The 17439-nt window shown below is 42.0% G+C and overlaps 1 protein-coding gene across 3 annotated transcripts in view; it reads left to right on the plus strand.

The window, feature by feature from the left end:
- Window positions 1-681: 681 nt before the first annotated feature.
- Window positions 682-17439, plus strand: part of MYRIP (myosin VIIA and Rab interacting protein) — a 232531-nt gene continuing 215773 nt past the window's right edge. The window contains exons 1-2 of one of the 3 annotated variants that reach the window (XM_075418805.1): window positions 682-799; window positions 15398-15547. In XM_075418805.1, the coding sequence (XP_075274920.1) occupies window positions 15438-15547 (110 nt within the window). In that variant the 5' untranslated portion in view covers window positions 682-799; window positions 15398-15437. Of the gene's footprint in view, window positions 800-1219; window positions 1456-15397; window positions 15548-17439 lie in introns of those variants that run through there. The other 2 variants (XM_075418806.1, XM_075418804.1) reach the window with 2 other exon arrangements.

The following is a 17439-nucleotide window of genomic DNA, read 5'->3' on the forward strand; positions in this document are numbered from 1 at the left end:
GAATGTGAAATATTACAGAGAAAGGTGTAAATTCTCAGTGTACCTAATTGCACAATATTGGGGCAAGGGCAAAACATTACTCTTGAACTCATCTCAGTATTAGCTTACTAACTTTGAGTGTGAGGACTGGGGCACAGTTTTACCTGTTTGATCTCTTGGTTGTGTCATCATAAGCATTATAGCTAACTGATATCGGTGGCTGATTTTAAAACGTACCTTTATTTCAGGGTTTCAGCTAGAAGTGAAGATTGGGGAGGGATTTCTACTCAGATGTTTTTTCCGTTATTAAAAATGCTCGGTGCTTGTTGTCAGTTACTGTTCTAACACAGGCAACGAGTGACCTTTTGTTGAAGTCAGTACCTGATCTGCTGCCACGTCGCGTTGCTCTTGAAAAACGTTCCTGCTGAAAACGACTGGTTCTTGTGTTTATTTAACGAAGTAACAAGTTACTTCTGTTTGAGAAATACCCAGAGATGTGTTTACCTATAGGTGTGTTTGGGAAGTGCCACATAACCTTTCACGCAGAATACTTTTTTTTTTTTTTGCCTACAGTTCTGAAATAAGCGTGCTGTCTGCCTCCCAGGGCGGTACCAGCAGAGGCAAGCGTGGGTTAGCACGGAGGTGAACGTTTGGTGAAGCAGCGTGTTTGTAACACCGTGAAATGAACGTCAGCAAAAAGATTCTCCCGGAAAAGGCTTTCCTCGCAAACCCGCCAAGATTTACCGAATCTGGGCACGGCGCTTCAGCGGAGACCAGACAAAACGCGCACCTTGCCGCGAACAGCTGCCGCTATTTCACAGTTAAGTCAAACAGGCACGCAGAAACGGGGACGGCGAACCCCGCCGCGGGAGGGGCGCCCAGCCCGGCGCAGGGCAGCCGGCGGTGGCTGCGGGCACCAAGCAGCCGGGTCGCACTACGGCGGCGGCTCAGCGCGGGCCAGGCCGCGGCCCCGGTACGGCGCCCCGCTGGCACCAGCCGGCCCCTCCCTCCCTTCGGCAGACACCCCCCCCGCCGGGGCTGCAGCCCGGCCCGCCCGGTACCGCGACCCGCGCAGGCTCGCTCCCCCGCGCGCCCCCGCCTCCTACCCGGCGCGCGTGCCGGCGCCCCCCGCGCACCGCCCCCCGCCCGGCCCCTCCTCGCCGATTGGCCGGCGGCGCCCGGGCAGGTGCCGGTGCGCGGCGGGGGCGCGGCGGGAGCTGCCGCCGCCGGCACCGCAGCAGCGCCCGCTGGCGCGTCCGGCGGGGCGGGGAGGGGAGGCGAGGCGGCGGCAGTGACGGCGACTGCGGAGAGGGAGCGGGGTACCGGTGCCCGGCAGCTCCGCGCAGGTGGCTGGCTGGGGGCTGGCCGCAGCCCCCTCCCTGCGTGAGCGACGGGGCTCGACTTCGCCCGTGCCCCTGGCGCGGGGAAGTTACTGCCCGCCTGCCATTTTGGTGCAGCCCTCGCCTTTGGCCGAGGGTGAGTACGCCCGGGGGCGCGCCCGCCGTCCCCCGCGGGCTGGGGCTGGGGCTGGGGCTGGGGGGGGGGTCACCCCGACCGGCGTCGTGAGACGGCCCGCGGCAGGGCCGCGGCTGCGGGGCCACCCGGCGCAGCGCCCCGTCGGGGGGCGATCGGGGCCCCACTAGTGAGGGGCCGGGCGGGGCCGGGCGGCGGGTCCCGCGGCCCTCCGCGGCGACTTCGTGTGCCTGGGGGGGGGGGGGGGGACGCGATATCGCGACGACGCGACATGAGGCTTCGTTTAATTACCAGCAGGATGCCCGAATAGCTTCATGACGTGCCGCTGACAGCGTGGCTATGCGAGCGCCGTCACTGCAGTGCGTTGTTATTATTTATTATTTGTTATTGGAGTGTTTCACTCTTGATGAACTTCCCCGCGAGCGCGGGGAGGTCTCGGCGCGGCGCTGCCCCTGCCCGCTCCCCGCCGAGCATCCCTCCGCCCCGCACCCGGCATCCCCGCTTCAGGCAGCGCAGCGTGCGCCTTCCGAGCGTCAAGGTCAGTTTATCGTGGCTGCTGAGGGAAATAGCGTACGGCTCGGGCTGACTTTTCCTAGAGAACCTAAGCAAGCAGGAGCGTGTGTTGTGCTGGCGTTTGTGTTGTGTTTTAGGCGAACGCAACCGAGTTAGATCCCAAAACGCCTTGGGGTGCGTGTGCGTCCCTCCTCAAGTGTGTTTGCAGGGGTGCTGACTGTATCTAGCGGTCTATTTTGACAAATGGTGGGTTTTGCCCTATACCTTCCATTTTACCTTTTGCTGCGTTTCTGAAACTGTGGGTGGCTGTCTCACTATGGAGCCTGGAGTTTGTTAGAACAGGCACAACAAGGATGCTGGCAATAAAGGCTTTTACTCGTTCCTCTGATAACCCTTTTCTGGAAGGCTAGAGAGAGAAAACGGGGAAAGTTAGTTTAGCTCTCTCATTACCAGACATTTTCTGACTTTGAGGGACCTGTCACCAAGCTGGACAGGTTTTTATAGTCGCTTAGTAGAAAGCGGTTCCCTGTAAACTAGATTGAGACCACTGAGCCTGTCTCCGCATTTAAGCATCAAGCAGTAACGTTTGCTACTTCATTCTAGTGTGAGAAAGTGTACGGAGCTGTGTAAAAAGCAGAAGGTGCTGTATCTTGTACATAATCCCTCAGGCCACTGCCTTACCCATCGTTATTCAGGTACCAGCTTGTATCACAGCATGTTTACTGATGCATTGTGCCTAAGCATCCAAAAAGGTGCTTGGTGATTCTGTAGCCTTCCTGTGGAATTTGTCAGGTAGCTTAGCACAATGCATATAGCAATTACAAACGGGAGAGTATCATTCTCAGCAGCTGTGATACATTAATTGCCAGCGAGAACTCCCAGAAGTCAATTCCACTCCAGCAGCCCCCACCTGGATGAGAGATACTTGAAGAGCACTGTCCCCTGTGACAGCACTTGCATCTTGGACCTGCTGCTGGTGGAAGTGACACAATATTGTCCTTTCAGACAAGTTAATGCTTTTTAACAGATTGTCTTCATCTGAACCAGTTCTGTCTAGGAGTGATACAAGATGAAGAAAGCTAAGCTAAAATATTTGTTTGTTTTCTGGAGTTGGTTTCTTGCTTCCACCCTCACCTGACGAGTACAGCTGAGTGCGCTACAATTGATTGCTAAACCAGGCTTCTGGATTATGTGGGGTGTACCCCAGTGTATGAGCGCAGTGGGACTTTACCTGTCTCACTTAATAGTTGCATTAAACAGAACACTTCAAGAACTTGTACTTAAACAAAGAAAAATAAAATCCCTCAACCTATGCAGAAGTGATGCTGAAGAAAAGCTGTATATACCAAATGCAATATTGTTCATAAACAGTACATCTGTATGAAAATGTGACTCCTTTGTATTGCTGCCAACATTAATATGCTCTATTGTTATTGGACTGGAAACTGCTGTTTGGCAGTGTAAACCACCTTAACTTCCCCTTGGAAAGCTGGACAAGTTGAAAGAAACTAGTTGAATATAGTTCCATGAAAACCATAGGGACAATTTTTCTCTTTGAGAAACCCATTAATTTGTCTGAGCGGACTAATCCAGCCTTCCTGTGGAATGCTTTATTCGCCTTCATTTTGGATCCAGGTAGGTTATTTACTAGATAGATTCTTAGAGATAATAAAGGCTGCTGGCTTACCTGTGAACCACTGACAGCCAGAAAATAAACCAGCCCCAAGTTTCTTATATTCAGAGACTTATAGCAGCTTACTTTCAGAAGAAGCTTATTGCACTTAAGGCAAGAGGAAGATAGCTGCTATATTTCAGTATGGAGCACCATACTGTTGCTCCAGTTACCGAAGAAACTTGGCCTTTATCTAGAGCATAAATAGGAAATTTTGAAGAAGGGCTGAATACGGTGTAATTCCATAAGCTTTCAAGCCATGGTCTAGTTTTATGTATCTCTTTGTGATATTGGGCAAAGATGCCTCTCTCCAAACTTTATGAGAATTTACAGAAACCCAAGAGGAAGACTGAGGTTCTTTATATATGTGGCTGGCACACTAGTATGATCTGTCATTTGTATGGTAAAGACTAGTGATTATGACCTGCTTGCTGTTTAATTTTCAGTTGAAATGCCTTACCCTCTTACCCTCTTTTTTTTTTTTTTTTTTTAACAATCTTACAGGAAGATGCCATGTTGCATTTTTTTAAAACTGCATTTTCAGAAAATAAACATCATGCTTGACATACTATGTCCTGAAGATAAAGAAATAAAGCACACTATAGTGGAAAGCAGTTTAATGAATCGCCTAGCAGCTTTAGGGTAGATAAACAGTATAAGGACCATAGTGGCTTGACCGGTCAAAAGCTAATATCAGCATTATTGCAATAATGACAAATTTTTAGATCTTATGGATGTTATTCTCGGAATAGGAGCACACTAAATTTTCAGGCCAATATGCATTAAATTTCAACAGCAGAGCATTTTTTTTTTTTTAAAAAAAAGAAATGTTATACTAACAAAAACCTGTATCTTGCAAATTTTTAGCGACCCATTAGTCCCTGAGCTGGGTAAAGGAAACAAGACCTCTTGTTACTTCCTATTACTTATATGTTTCATTTACCTGTTGATCAACTGATGATCATAAAAGAAAAACTAATACTGGTGTCTGGTATTCAGGCTATTGCAGTTATCGCTATCTACTGGTTGTTTTAAGAAATAAAGCATTACCATAGGAAACTTATTTTGCATTCTTCAAGGTAAAGTGCACCTCCAAGTAAAATATCACGTGTCGAAGTGGAGTAGCTAACTACCATGGAGATTAATCTTGAAGATGAGATGGCGTTGTCTCAAGTTGACTCATGGTAATCAATGAAGTAGCCTTCCTGAGTGGTGCTGTTGCTGGCTGGCAGGCGGGAAGGGAGCTCTAGCCTGTCCTACTGCTGAAAACCCAAGCTCAAGTTCTGATGTACAGCAGTTGCAAAAAATGTTCTTTTTCTGGACTCTTCCTTGCAGCGTATGCTGCTTATTGATGGAGAAGAATAAACAGATAAGTGACTTAATGCAGTCATAGTTTCTGGATCAAGTCTATTTAAAGGGTGTTGAGGTAATTTACTGTATAAAATGAGATGTAGTCTCTTCTTGTGATAGCAATCTGAAGTCTAGAGCCTCATTCAAAGGCTATTGAAGTCCATGGCATTCCAACTGGCTTTAATGAGTCTTGAAACCAGGCAACAGCCTAAAATATTTGGGCTTTTTTAATAGCAAAACAATCCCTTCTCCAACATCCTCCACCTGCCTCCATGCAGAATGAAACCAACTTTCTGTTCTTGGAGGAAGACAGTGCATAATCTCTTGTTTTCCTTCTGGAAGGGAAAGATAGCAAAACATGTTTACAACTTGAGGAATAAATTTTCTGTTCTGCTCTTGTGACGAGGAGTTTTATCTCCTCTGAAACTAATATGAGAAGAGCTTATTTGCTTATTAGGCATTGCTTGTGATACAGAAGGTCATTTTAATGTGGTTTTCTTCTGTCCCTTTTGGGCTGTATGAACAGGATGTTGTGTCACAGGGCAATCCAAATAGAGAAGTGCTGGTTTGTGCCATTGTCGTTAATGGCATGGATGTCCAATATCCGATTTAAGTGCTGTTGACAGAGATTCAGTTAACACTGTCCTGAAATACCTCAGCTTGCAGAATGTACCTATTTTTCTAACCATTATTAATTCTACAAGAGGTTGATGCCTTTTTTTTTGCTTAAGAGAAACTAATTGAGTTAAACTGCTCCTCAGTGATCATCCCCAGGAGTGCTTGGTGTACCATTCTGGAAGTTATTGCAATGCTTGCATTTAACTGTCATTAACGTTTGTTTGACAGACTGTGTGCTGGACTTAGGTTAAACCATATTGTATGAACTGGAGCAATACCAGGCTTTAAAAACAGTTTGAAGAGCTTTGGGGAGGATTCTAAAAGGTATAATCTGCTGGGTCTCAGTTGGGCTTGATGTAAAAGGCAGTGCCAAAAATTGTCCATATGTTAATCGCTGCAAGCACAGAAGTCACGGGTGGAGTCCCAAATGAGAAGACAATGGTTCACCACTGGAGAAAGATCAGCCTGATTATTCCACCCCCCACACTTCTAATGTTTAATGACGGGGCTTCAGATTTGTGCTCCAAGGTAGTATTGCAGGCCTAAAAGAGGGGAATCAATGGGTGAGATACTGTGGACTCAGGTTCTACACATGATTAAATGAACTGCACCTCCTCCATGGAAATATGTAATCTATGTAGTTGTGATGGGTGAAGAATACCTAAGATTGTGCTTTCAGCTGGGGAGACAAGTTGGTGTCAATGTTGTATCAATGTCCAGAGGGCTATTGTAATGGATACTGGAAACCTAAAAACTGGGGGAAGTTAGTGGGGTCTGGCTGAAGGGAACTGCTTTTGGGAAAAAATAAAAGTTAAGAAGGTGCAGAGGAGTCCTAGCTAGTTCCTAAAGATGATGGCTTAACTTGATTAAGTTGATCATGTAAGAGTTTCTGTGGGACTCAGAAAGGTGTCTGTGCTGGCTGGATTATTGTCTAAACCTGGAAGAGGATGAACTGGTTTGGTTCCCTAGTTTAAACTAAAGGAGATGTGAGGCTGCTCCAGTTTGGATCCAGACATGAGTGAACTAGCAGTCAAAACCTGACAGTGAAGCTGGCCTTTAAACTCCAGAGAAGTGCCTGACTGTGTCTTGTGCTTGAATGTATATGTTCCTTGTTTGTATAAACTTGGGATCCAGTACTTCAGGTTCTTGTTGGCCAGGACTCAGATTATCTCCATGTTGTGCAGTGTCAATATAAAAAAACGTAGCAAAGCTTGGGTCCAAAGCAGAGCCTCTTCTGAGTGCAGTGTAGAGTATGTCCCAGTGTCAACAAACTAATCCATTAACTCCCTCACCTGACAGATTAACCCAGCTCCTAGTTTGGTTTTCAGAGGCTTTCTGCAGCTCTGGCTTGATTTCTGCTGCTCTGGCTCTATTTGACTCTTGTTTTATGTCACTTAACAAATACTTATCCAAACAACTCAGAATTCCTTTTTTCCATGCGTGGGGAATAAGTTGTGTGTCAACCAACTACAGCTCGTCACTAAGTCTCAGTGAAATGGGACATGTGGCTTTACAGATGTCACTATTATTGTGTCTCTTATGATTCTTGCTTGTTCTAGCATAAATCAGTTAGAAGCACTTTGCAGGTGTCAGAGTGAATGCAGAAGGCACGGTCTTATGAAATTATTTTTGTTTTTCATTTTGTTCATTTACTTGCTAATCTGTAAAATTCAGTAATGTGCAGTGGGGTTTCCTGTCAGTGGTTTGAATTAGCAGTGATTTACTGTATTAAATTTGTTTTCACATCTGGCAGCACTAGAAAATACTGCCTCATTGTGGCAACTGCTATTGGAAGCATTTTCTTACCTCTAAAAATAGAATTTCTGCATCTTGGTCCTACAGAAAGATTCTCTTAGTCAAAGGTTAGTTCTTGGATCAAACTTAAAGATATGCTGATGAGTGATATTTACTAAGAGGAATGCAGGATATCAATTAGTGCAGCATATGTTGTGGGGGAAAAATCCATTTTGTTGTGTAGGATATTTTAAGTATGCCTGTGTTGTGTTTGCATATTGGTTAGATTTTATATTACGGATGTTTTAGTAGCAGTCAAGCAATCCACTTAACTGTTTACTTTTGTAGTTTGCATGGGTTGATCACAATATGGCTTTCGAGTTATGATAAGATTCTTATCATAGTCCTTTTGCCTGTATTATTGAAATGCAAAATTAAATTTCTATGCAGGTGTAAAATGTGGAGTGCTTCCAGAGCTGTTTGAGGTTTTACAAAAGCTTCACCTTCCCTCTCATTGTTTTCCTACCCAGATTAAAAGTCTGACTAACTCAAATGAGAAGCCTTACCATGACATTACGCAGTAGCGATGCTTTGGCATCTTGAACCTGCAAGAGTTTTCTTGGTGGACATGTGTTTTCTTGGTTAGTTTGCTGAGTTTTATCTGTAGGATGCTCCTCTATAGCTGTTCTCACAAATAGTGACTGCTGTGGTACTGGGGAAGGCATTCTGCTTTGAAACACATGCTTGTCACATGCTGCTCCACAGCTCGTATGGTAGTGAACATGCTGCATCACTCAGTTTCTTTAGGCCATACAAGAAAACGGGATGTTGGCATCTGAAATAGGGATCTGCATGGGATATCCTGAGTTGTGTTCTCCTATGTGCCCTTCCACAAGGAGGCAGATAAATATTTGAGCCTTCCCAGGCTCAACATTGCATTGAACCTGAGCCTTTTTTCTGGGTGCGTGTATTAGGTTGTTACACAGATAAAGTGAGTGCTCCCTTCTCTGTCTGCCTCTTAAAATGACATGGAAACTGCCATTGATTGCGGGAACGTAGAAGGATTTGCTGTTTCTTTCATCTCCCTTCAATCTGTGTAACTTATTTCAGGGCCATTGATTGTGAAATGCTGAGACTGACAGCTGTCTCGGGAGAAGGCTATGGCATGTGTAGTGCAACACGGGTGAATGTATTTTTGCAGTCCTCACTCTTCAGCTGATGCTGAGGAAAGAGGTGGGAATACAAATGAGCTTTTTATACAGTGTTTTCTTCATGCTGGCTCGAGCTTAGAAAGTACAGTGTGAAGACTGATTTGCCAGGTGTGTTCTGGTTTGGGTTTTGGTGGGAAGGTGGAAGCAGGGACATAACTCTGTTCAGCAACTGCTGTTCTCTCTGTGCAGGGAGCCTGGGTACATAGCAGTAAGCTCTGAGGCCCGCTTTGCAAGTCGGGCATCCAAAGGGAAGCCGTTGCAGTCTCATGCTTACAGACATGCGAATTGCTGGTTGTTGGGCTCTTCAGGATCAGTTGCATGCCCTAAGTGCACATTCTGGCTTTCTGCCTGGCGTGTGATGATTCACCTTGGAGCTGGTTGACAGCCCGTTACAGTAATGAGCTGCATTTCATGCTTGAGACTGAAGGCACACGGAAAAGAGGCCAATCATCCAAGATACAGTTGCGCGTCAGCGCATTGCTGCTCTAATTTTGTCTTTTACTCCAAGCTGTCTTCCTCGTTTCGGGAAGAGTAACAGTCAGTCTCACACAGTCAGAATACTGTCAGACCCATCATCTCAACTACGCATTCTTCCATAAGACGGTTGCTACTAAATAGAGAAAATAGAGCTGAACATGATTTGCCTAAATTCAGCAGAAGCAATGGAAGATGAGACTGGAGTAAAAGGAGAGTATACAGTACCTAGAAAGCCAATGGCAGTAAAATACATGCTGACAGTATATGCCAGATGACCTATGGTCTTTAGCAGCTGCAGGGCCAAATTCTGGATAAGCCTTTCCTCTAGGAGTTCACTGTTAACAGTGGAAAGATTATTCTGGTCAATTAATTTGTTTTTTATATCACATTTTGAATTCCCCCTGGGATTTATACTTATGTATCAGTTGTAGGCCTGATGCATTAGGTATAAAATGGTCATGATTTATTATTAAGGTTCTCTTTCTAATATGACCTTTTTTTTTTTAACCTGTCAAAGGTAGATGACAGAAGTTAAGTCCTCCAGTGTAATCTTTAGTCTTTCTGTAAAAATAACTTTTTTGGCTATTTTATTTAAATAGCTTCTATTTTTTAGAAACAGTTTGATGTGCTGTGTTCTACCTCTGATGGAGTGCCATCCTTGGGTGAGAGATGCCATTCTTTTTTAAATAAAACATGACTTTGGACCTTTTCTACTTCTCCTATTTCATATTCCGTACTTAAAATAATGTAAAATATAGAAGCAAGAAGACTGTGAAACTCCTATTTATTTCTGAAATAGAATAAAATTTAAAACTATAGAATACTAACCTTTAACCTGTGAGATTTACAATTTCCCCCATTATGCTATATCCCAGAACTCTTCTAGACAAGAAGTACACACGGTTATTGTAATAACTTCCATGAATAAGGAACATTTCTAACAGAAGGAACTGAATGAACTTCATCCTTCTTTTAAAAAACTGCTGGTTCACCCCCTCACGCCCCCCAGTGAAACAAACCTAACTTTGCTCAGGAACGTGTAAGCTGTTTGGTTTTCTAAACAAATCTCACATAACATTAGTACAAGGCTGAAAGGAAGATAATTGGCTGCTTTGGTTATAGACCAGGAAATACGTGCAGTAAATCTCACCTAAAATGGGTGTGGGTACAAAGAATAACATCCTTTTTGAGATCTTTGTCTTGCATCTCATTTAGCATGTGGCACACAAGTTACAAGTCCTCATGTTGAAGTTGGTTTGGCTATGCTTGATTTTTTCACCCAAAGAGGTGGCTTTGTATTTCCAGTGAGTGTATTTTCCCTCTTGTTATTTTGGCACATTAGTTTATTTCCAGTGAAAACGGACGAATATCCACAGTGTTGTTTACTGCAGCTTCTAGACTTTCTTGGAGTTTATAAAAGATTAAGAAATTTGTGCCTGATGTTAATTATGCCTCATTTTAGAATTAATGATGTGCTAGCTGTAGTAGCAATGACTTTGAACAGTAATATTCTTCAAATGTTGTCTTTAGCCAAAAGTCTGTTTTGTTCAAGTGTGACATAATTCAAAACACAGGAATCCCCTTTACACTTTCAACACTCAGACCTTTTTTTTGTCAGCAAATAAAGTATGTGACATCATATAATTTATATATGAGATTTATATATATTTTGTGACATTTACATTACAAAAATTTAGTGTAATGACCTTGTGCTGGTGAAGTGATTGCTTCTTTCAGATGCTCACTAAACGAAACCCTTTTTAAAATATGAGGTGTGGTGAAGGAGCTCTGTTCTGGACAAAGCACATGTCTTCCTTTTTGGCTTAAGAAGATGACAGTCTTGTGCAATTTAAAGGGGCAAAGTGTTCACCAATAAGATCATAAAAAGAATTTCTTAAGAAGAATTCTTAAGAATTTCCTTCTGCAAAAGTTGGTCAAATGCCAAACTATAATGACAAGACAGATTGAGCAATATTATTTAGGTCCTGACAGACTGCTGAAGGAAGCAAAGATGAGTTGGCTGGTGACAGAATCAAAGATATAATTACTAGCAGTTTTTTCTTCTTGATTTTTTTTTTTTTTTTTTAACCTGGAAAATACTAGAAGTGGTAGAATAACAGAGCAGAGTAGAAGAGCTCTGGTGTTTAGTTTAGTGACTCTAAAGAGAGCGTCTGAGGGAAAATATATGAAAGATTTCAATTGCAAGTAGCTGGAATAGCAAATAGTAGGAATTTGTGATATCGGCTCCTCAAGTATCACATTTCATTAATGCACAGGATCAGCGTTTTAAAGCAAAAGTGATACTGTGTTGTTGGAAGCAGGTGAAATCTTGATTAAAATTTTGCTCAGAAATTGAAGGAACTGTAGGATATTCTTGCTTTCAGTGCCAGGGTATTGGATGGATCTCTTCCAGACACACACTGTATAGCTCCCCTAGCCGACCCTTCTCTTCTCCAGGCTGAGCAGTTGTAGTGCTCCCAGCATCTCCTCTTGAGGAAGGTGCTCCAGTCCGTTAATCATCCTTATGGCCTTGAGCTGGACTTGCTCTAATAAGTCCACATCTTTCTTGAACTGAGGAGCCCAAACTGGACGCAGCAGTTCAGATGCAGCCTTGCTAGTGCCAATTTCTTTGCTACAACATAAAACTAAGATGTCTGTGTTGTACAATACTCAGTGTGACCACTTGCATAATTAACCTTACAATGTGTCTCTTTGTCAGCTACTGAATCTGTTTTAAATGTTACTTGGTACTTAAAAAAAAGTTTGTGGGCTTTCTCCCCACCCTCCTACAATTCTAATCTTCTGCTGAGACTGCAAGTCCAAACAGCTTAGTTATCATATGAGTGACTAGGAAATGTACTACTTGCCCTCATTTCATGTGTTGATGCTCTGTCCATTTTAAAATTCAGAAGCATTGCTTGCGGTTCTTGAAAAACATTTTGTCTGCTCATTGTTCTGTGGGGGTTTTGTGGTTATTTTGGTGTTTTCTGTTTGTTTTTATTCGGTGGAGGTTTTTTTAGGGGTTAAATTGAAGGAATGTTTTTGCTGTGGAAGTTTTAATTAGATTTTAAAACAAACTGTAAGAAGTATTAAGATTATAGTATTACTCAAACAATACCTAATAATGTATTGTAAGCCTAGGCTTTCCTGTTACAGTGTGTTAATTTGTTGAGCAAAAGTTTTCTAGGGAACGATGTTATTCCTTGTAATGTCTCTGAAAGCTTAAATTTTGTATTCAGTTTGAGATTTAGCAAAGAAGTATTACTCATGAAGGCAAACATCAAAACAGCCTCGTGTAAGCTATTTCAGTTGAGACCAGACGTTATTTTAGGCTGAGAAACTATTTTGTTGTCATTTGTTTTAAAATGTAACTTGTTACACTTCCTCCAGAGGATTTGCCGTTGTGTATTTCCAAAATGCATAATCCGGATGGACTGAAAAAAGACGTTTGAGCATTGTTTATAAATATTTATAAACCGCTGTGATACTCCCAGATCAGAGGTGATTTAGTAATGTGAAGAAAAATTATTTCCTGGGAAAAAACACATGAGTTCTTTAGAGGTTAATGTAGTATTGGAATGCAGACTGAGAGTCTTACAGGTAAGTAAACCGCATGAAAATCAAAAGTTGAAGTCACTGGTGGTTTTAAAGTATATGTATACTTGAAATTAAGTCTTTGCCAATCCCAGAAAAATCAGAGGTAGTGGGGCTGCCTGCTTAGCCTCAAATTTAGGGGTAAATTTCCCCCTTCTAATATATACTCACAGCTGGCAGTGGCGGCTGAATCAAAGGGATAATTTTCTTTGCTGATGGACCACAGTTTGTATGTGTGAAAAAAACCCTAATTTTGACAAAGTTTTTGGAAAAACTTTAAAGTTCTGAAGGGAGAACTTATTATGACAGTATTAATAACAGCTGTTAACTTGATGCTCAGGAACAACTGGAATGGCATCTTTGATCTCCTGGTACCTTCATTGTCTTGCCTCAGACAACTGTAGCCCAACCATGGAGGTGTGTCTGCTGGCTCTAGCAATTGCTGAAAATAGTTTTATTTCCGTGTAGTTTATATCCTGTGTTTCTGCCGTAAAGTGTATGGGTGTGAAAAAAGTTAATTGGAAAAGTCCTGCTTACTTCCCTATGGATGTGGCTTTCCTGTACTGAAGCCCTTCCGTGCTTTTAGAAAGTCAAAGAGGCTTCTGCACTGAAGTGCTTTGCACGGGAAGAGCTGAGCAGGTATCCCAAAGCCTGAAGGGAAGAACATGTCCCAGGGCGCTGCTTGTTCTGTCTCTGAGCTGGAACATGTAAGCGTAACCTCGGTAAGCCCTATCTTGCCCTTTCTTGTGCTTGCCAGTGACCAGCGAGGCTTTGGTACAAGGACTGTGGATGAAGCGACAGGGGAATGTCTTAACATGCTGGTGAAGATTTTGAATTTTGAGTAGATTTATGTGTGTGGATTGAGGATGGTGGAAGAAAATCTTGCCAGTAGATCCTCACTATATTTTAGCCAACCTTTATTTTTAACATACATTCTTGGCCTTGCAAGTGGGATCAGTGAAGACTAAATATAGTCTTTTGTTTCTGTGGTGCTTTTTTTTACAAAAATCAGGGTAATTTTATTTAGAAATACATCCTTATAGCCTTCATTAACTCATTGTTGATGTTGCTGTTCAGTTTCCTTAGTAGACCTGAAGAGTCAAACCAGAGCATACTGTTCCGTTGCAACCTTTGTAGCTGTATGGTGTCTCACTGGAGGGATCTTGTCATCTTGATTTCACAAGCTTCTATCCAGTCTGCTTGTTTTTGTTGAAGTGTTGTTTCGTTGAATGGAGAGTGTATGCTAAACTTCATTGATAGCCTAACCAAAATAGAAAAAAATAAGCAATGCCCTCATTTCATGTGCATTGTTTTTTTTCTTGTTTGAAGAACTGTAACCAGATGATTGGAGGAAGGCAAATGTATTAAAAAACCCCAAAAAAACCTAAATAAAAACTAACCAACCACATCTCCCATCACCATCTAAGTAGCAAATAAATTGTTATGTTTAGAAAATAAAGGTGAATTTTGCCCCCTCCCCCCGCTTCTACTTCCTATGCTAATTGGAGCACTTAATTGTATGCCATAGCAGTGATGCTTAGAGGTGGTTTTTTGAGATAGAACCAACTTACGTGTTTTACATAGCCTCATTTACTTGACTCATTGTGGACAAAGAGGCAGTAATAGTTGCCTCTTCAGTATAATATGAGAACTTTTTATGTGTTTGTAATTATTACATACATTGTTAGGAGCTCATAACAACTGCATAAACTGTGTGATGTTTCTGAAACCATAACTTAATGTGGAGAGGGACACCGTTATGATTGCCCAAATAATTACATAAATCAAATTACAGAAGTTACTACTAAGAACTGAATTTCCTAGAAATCAACTAAATTAATAAAAGTCATGAGAAAATAAATTAGAACAAATAGGTGATAATTCATTAACAAAATAAATAGAGCAGGCTCTAGTTCAAACTTTATAGTGCCTTCAATTCACACATAACATTGACTACTGCTTTTCTCCTCCATTGCCATTGTCAGAAAGGGGAAATAATGATATAGTGGTGGTAGTGACATCTAAATATTTCTAGTCACTCTGGGAAATGCATTTGAAATGTATATTCTTACTTTTTTTTTTTTTTTTACAGTGTTTTAAAATGATTCCTGGTTTCTTAGTTGGTAGTACGAAATATTTTTGAGAGTTGCAGGAGAGTATGTTCTCTGTTCATACAAAGTCACAGAGATTGCGTTTTGCATCAGTTTTGCAAACTCATGGCATAAAATCTTAAGAAATGTCTAAACCTGCTTTCATCTGAATTAAATATGTTTCTTGTTGAGGGCAACACTGATGTCTTCCCTCAATATTATTTAGTATCTCAATTTATCTTTTGCATTTCTTTCTAAACTGGAGGTGATTACTTTCAGTGCATGGAACTTGAAAAATAATTCAGAAATTAATTATTCAAGTTGTGCCAGAGGAGGTTTACACTGGATATTAGGAAAACTTTCTTCAGTGGAAGCGTTGTCAAGCATTGCAACAGGCTGCCCAGGGAAGTGGTTGAGTCACCATCCCTGGAGGGGTTTATAAGAACTGGAGATGTGGTGCTGAGTGACATGGTTTAGTGGTGGCCTTGGCCGTGTTAGGTTAGTGGTTGGACTTGATGATCCGAAAGGTCTTTTCCAATCGAAATAATTCTATGTTTTTCTTCTCAGATGTTTGTGGCAGCAGCTTTCTTTTTGTCTGGCAGATGTGCCTGTGATTTCAGCACGCTTGGGGAAAAATACCAGTGCTTTCAATTTATTTTGCATTTTTTTTCTGTTTCTGATTTCAGATATTCCTCATAGTCATTCATATCCAGGACAGAGTATATAATGGGGAGAAAACTGGATCTTTCTGGCTTGACTGATGAAGAAGCAGAGCATGTGCTTCAGGTGGTTCAGCGAGATTTCAGCCTGCGTAAGAAAGAAGAAGAAAGGCTGAGGTAGGAATAAAAACACGGTTAAAAATTTTGGTTGCTTTGGGTTATTACAAACTGGATTTGGGGGAAACCAGAGAACACAGCTTTTTTGTGGTGTTCTGTGCATGAATAATCATTCCTGTCACAGAGGCAGTAAACATCCAAACTTGTCCACATGAATTCAATAATTGAGTAGTAATTCATTGTTTGTGTTTAGTCTGTCATGGCCTAAACAACAACAGTGGTCTCTAAATTGTCTGTGTGTTGCCTGGGTAGAGACTAAGTAGCAGTTGACTTTAACATAAACAGAAGTTTGTATTAAAATAATTTTTTTGCTTGCTGTAGTCAGTTCCTTTTCTTTTATTCAGAAACTTTGTCTGTATGCAAACATCTGAAGGTGAAAAAGATCAACCCATCTCTTTCCCCCAAAACAATCAATGGGACATGTTCTTCATTGTGCTGAGAAGTTAACTTTGTTTTCATTAGTCTGTATGCAAAGTGATTGCAAGCAGAAGCAACCTAGTAAAAAACAAATGGAACTTGTTGCAAGGTAACTTTCTTAGCCTAGCGACTTTGGTATGTGACAAGGGGACTACTGACAGAGACCTGAATTGGTAGATGCAGTGTTTTTCACTAGTTACAACAATATTTCCTTGAATTATGATGTTTGATTTTTGTATTACTTTCTTCAAACACATCATTACTTTCTCGAATAGTCTGAAGTCTCTGTCTATAGTTGGCAAATGCACGTTCTCTTACTGTACTACTAGTTATCACAGATACCGTCTGTCATTTAGTATCAAGCTGAAGTCAACAGAGCAGGAAAATGACTGAAATGAACACAAAACTAGGCGTATATATTATGTGCGATTGGAACTGAGAGGAATCCTGTCTGTGTCAGTTTTCTGTTACTATTTTCTGAAACTACTTGGAACATTAGGAACAAGGAAGGCGGCTTGCGGCATAGTCCTAATTCCATTTTGGCATGCTGTGCCAGTTCTTGTTTGGGATGGTAGTGCAAGCTTGCCGCAGGGAGGAAAGACTGGATGAGGATGGCATGCAGATTTTTTTTTTATGGTCTGTTTGTTTTGCCGTGGGTTGTACTGATTATTTTTGGTAGCCTTGCACAACAAAGCCAAGAGATTCTAGAAACAGTTCAAGGAGGGTGAGTGCGGGCCTTTCTCTGGCTTTCTGTGACTCGTCGTATCTTAGTATAGCAAGCATACCACAGTTAGCAAGAGCTGGGACATCTTGCCTGTTCTCTACAACTAGATCCAACAGTGAGAGGATGATGGGGAAGGATTTGTGGCTTGCCCACAGAGAATTGATTGCAAAGCCTGAATAGACAAACTTTTTGCTGGTGTTTGTGTTTTACCATTTTGCTGCTGAAGTAAAATACATTTGCAAGTATTCCCTACTGAAGGGAATATATAACGTATTTCCACTATATCAGGAGAACAGTGAAAACTAAGAAAACTGTAAGTGGTTGATGGCTTCAGTTTTGCTTTGCTAGCAGAAGCTGAAGAGTGAAGTAACATACTACAAGAAATGAAGCTTATCTTCACTCCTAGTAAATGTTTTAAAGGTAGTAAAGTAAAATGGCAACTGTTTTAGAACTAACATACCAACGTCTTTTACAATATTGCAGTTATTAGGTGTTGATTTATTTTTCTGTATTCTGTAAACAAAATGACATTATGAATGTCATCATCGATGATAACTTTCTGATGCAAGTGGTGTAGGAACCAACAAGGAAAGGCGCGCTGCTGGACCTCCTGTTAACAAACAAGGAGGGACTGGTGGAGGATGTGAAGGTTGGAGGTAGACTCGGCTGCAGTGACCATGAAATGGTCGAGTTCAGGATCCTGCGTGGAGGAAGCAGGGCGATAAGCAGGATCAAAACCCTGGACCTCAGG

This window comes from Opisthocomus hoazin, chromosome 4 (genome assembly GCF_030867145.1).
Source record: "Opisthocomus hoazin isolate bOpiHoa1 chromosome 4, bOpiHoa1.hap1, whole genome shotgun sequence".
In the NCBI taxonomy this organism is placed as follows: domain Eukaryota; kingdom Metazoa; phylum Chordata; class Aves; order Opisthocomiformes; family Opisthocomidae; genus Opisthocomus; species Opisthocomus hoazin.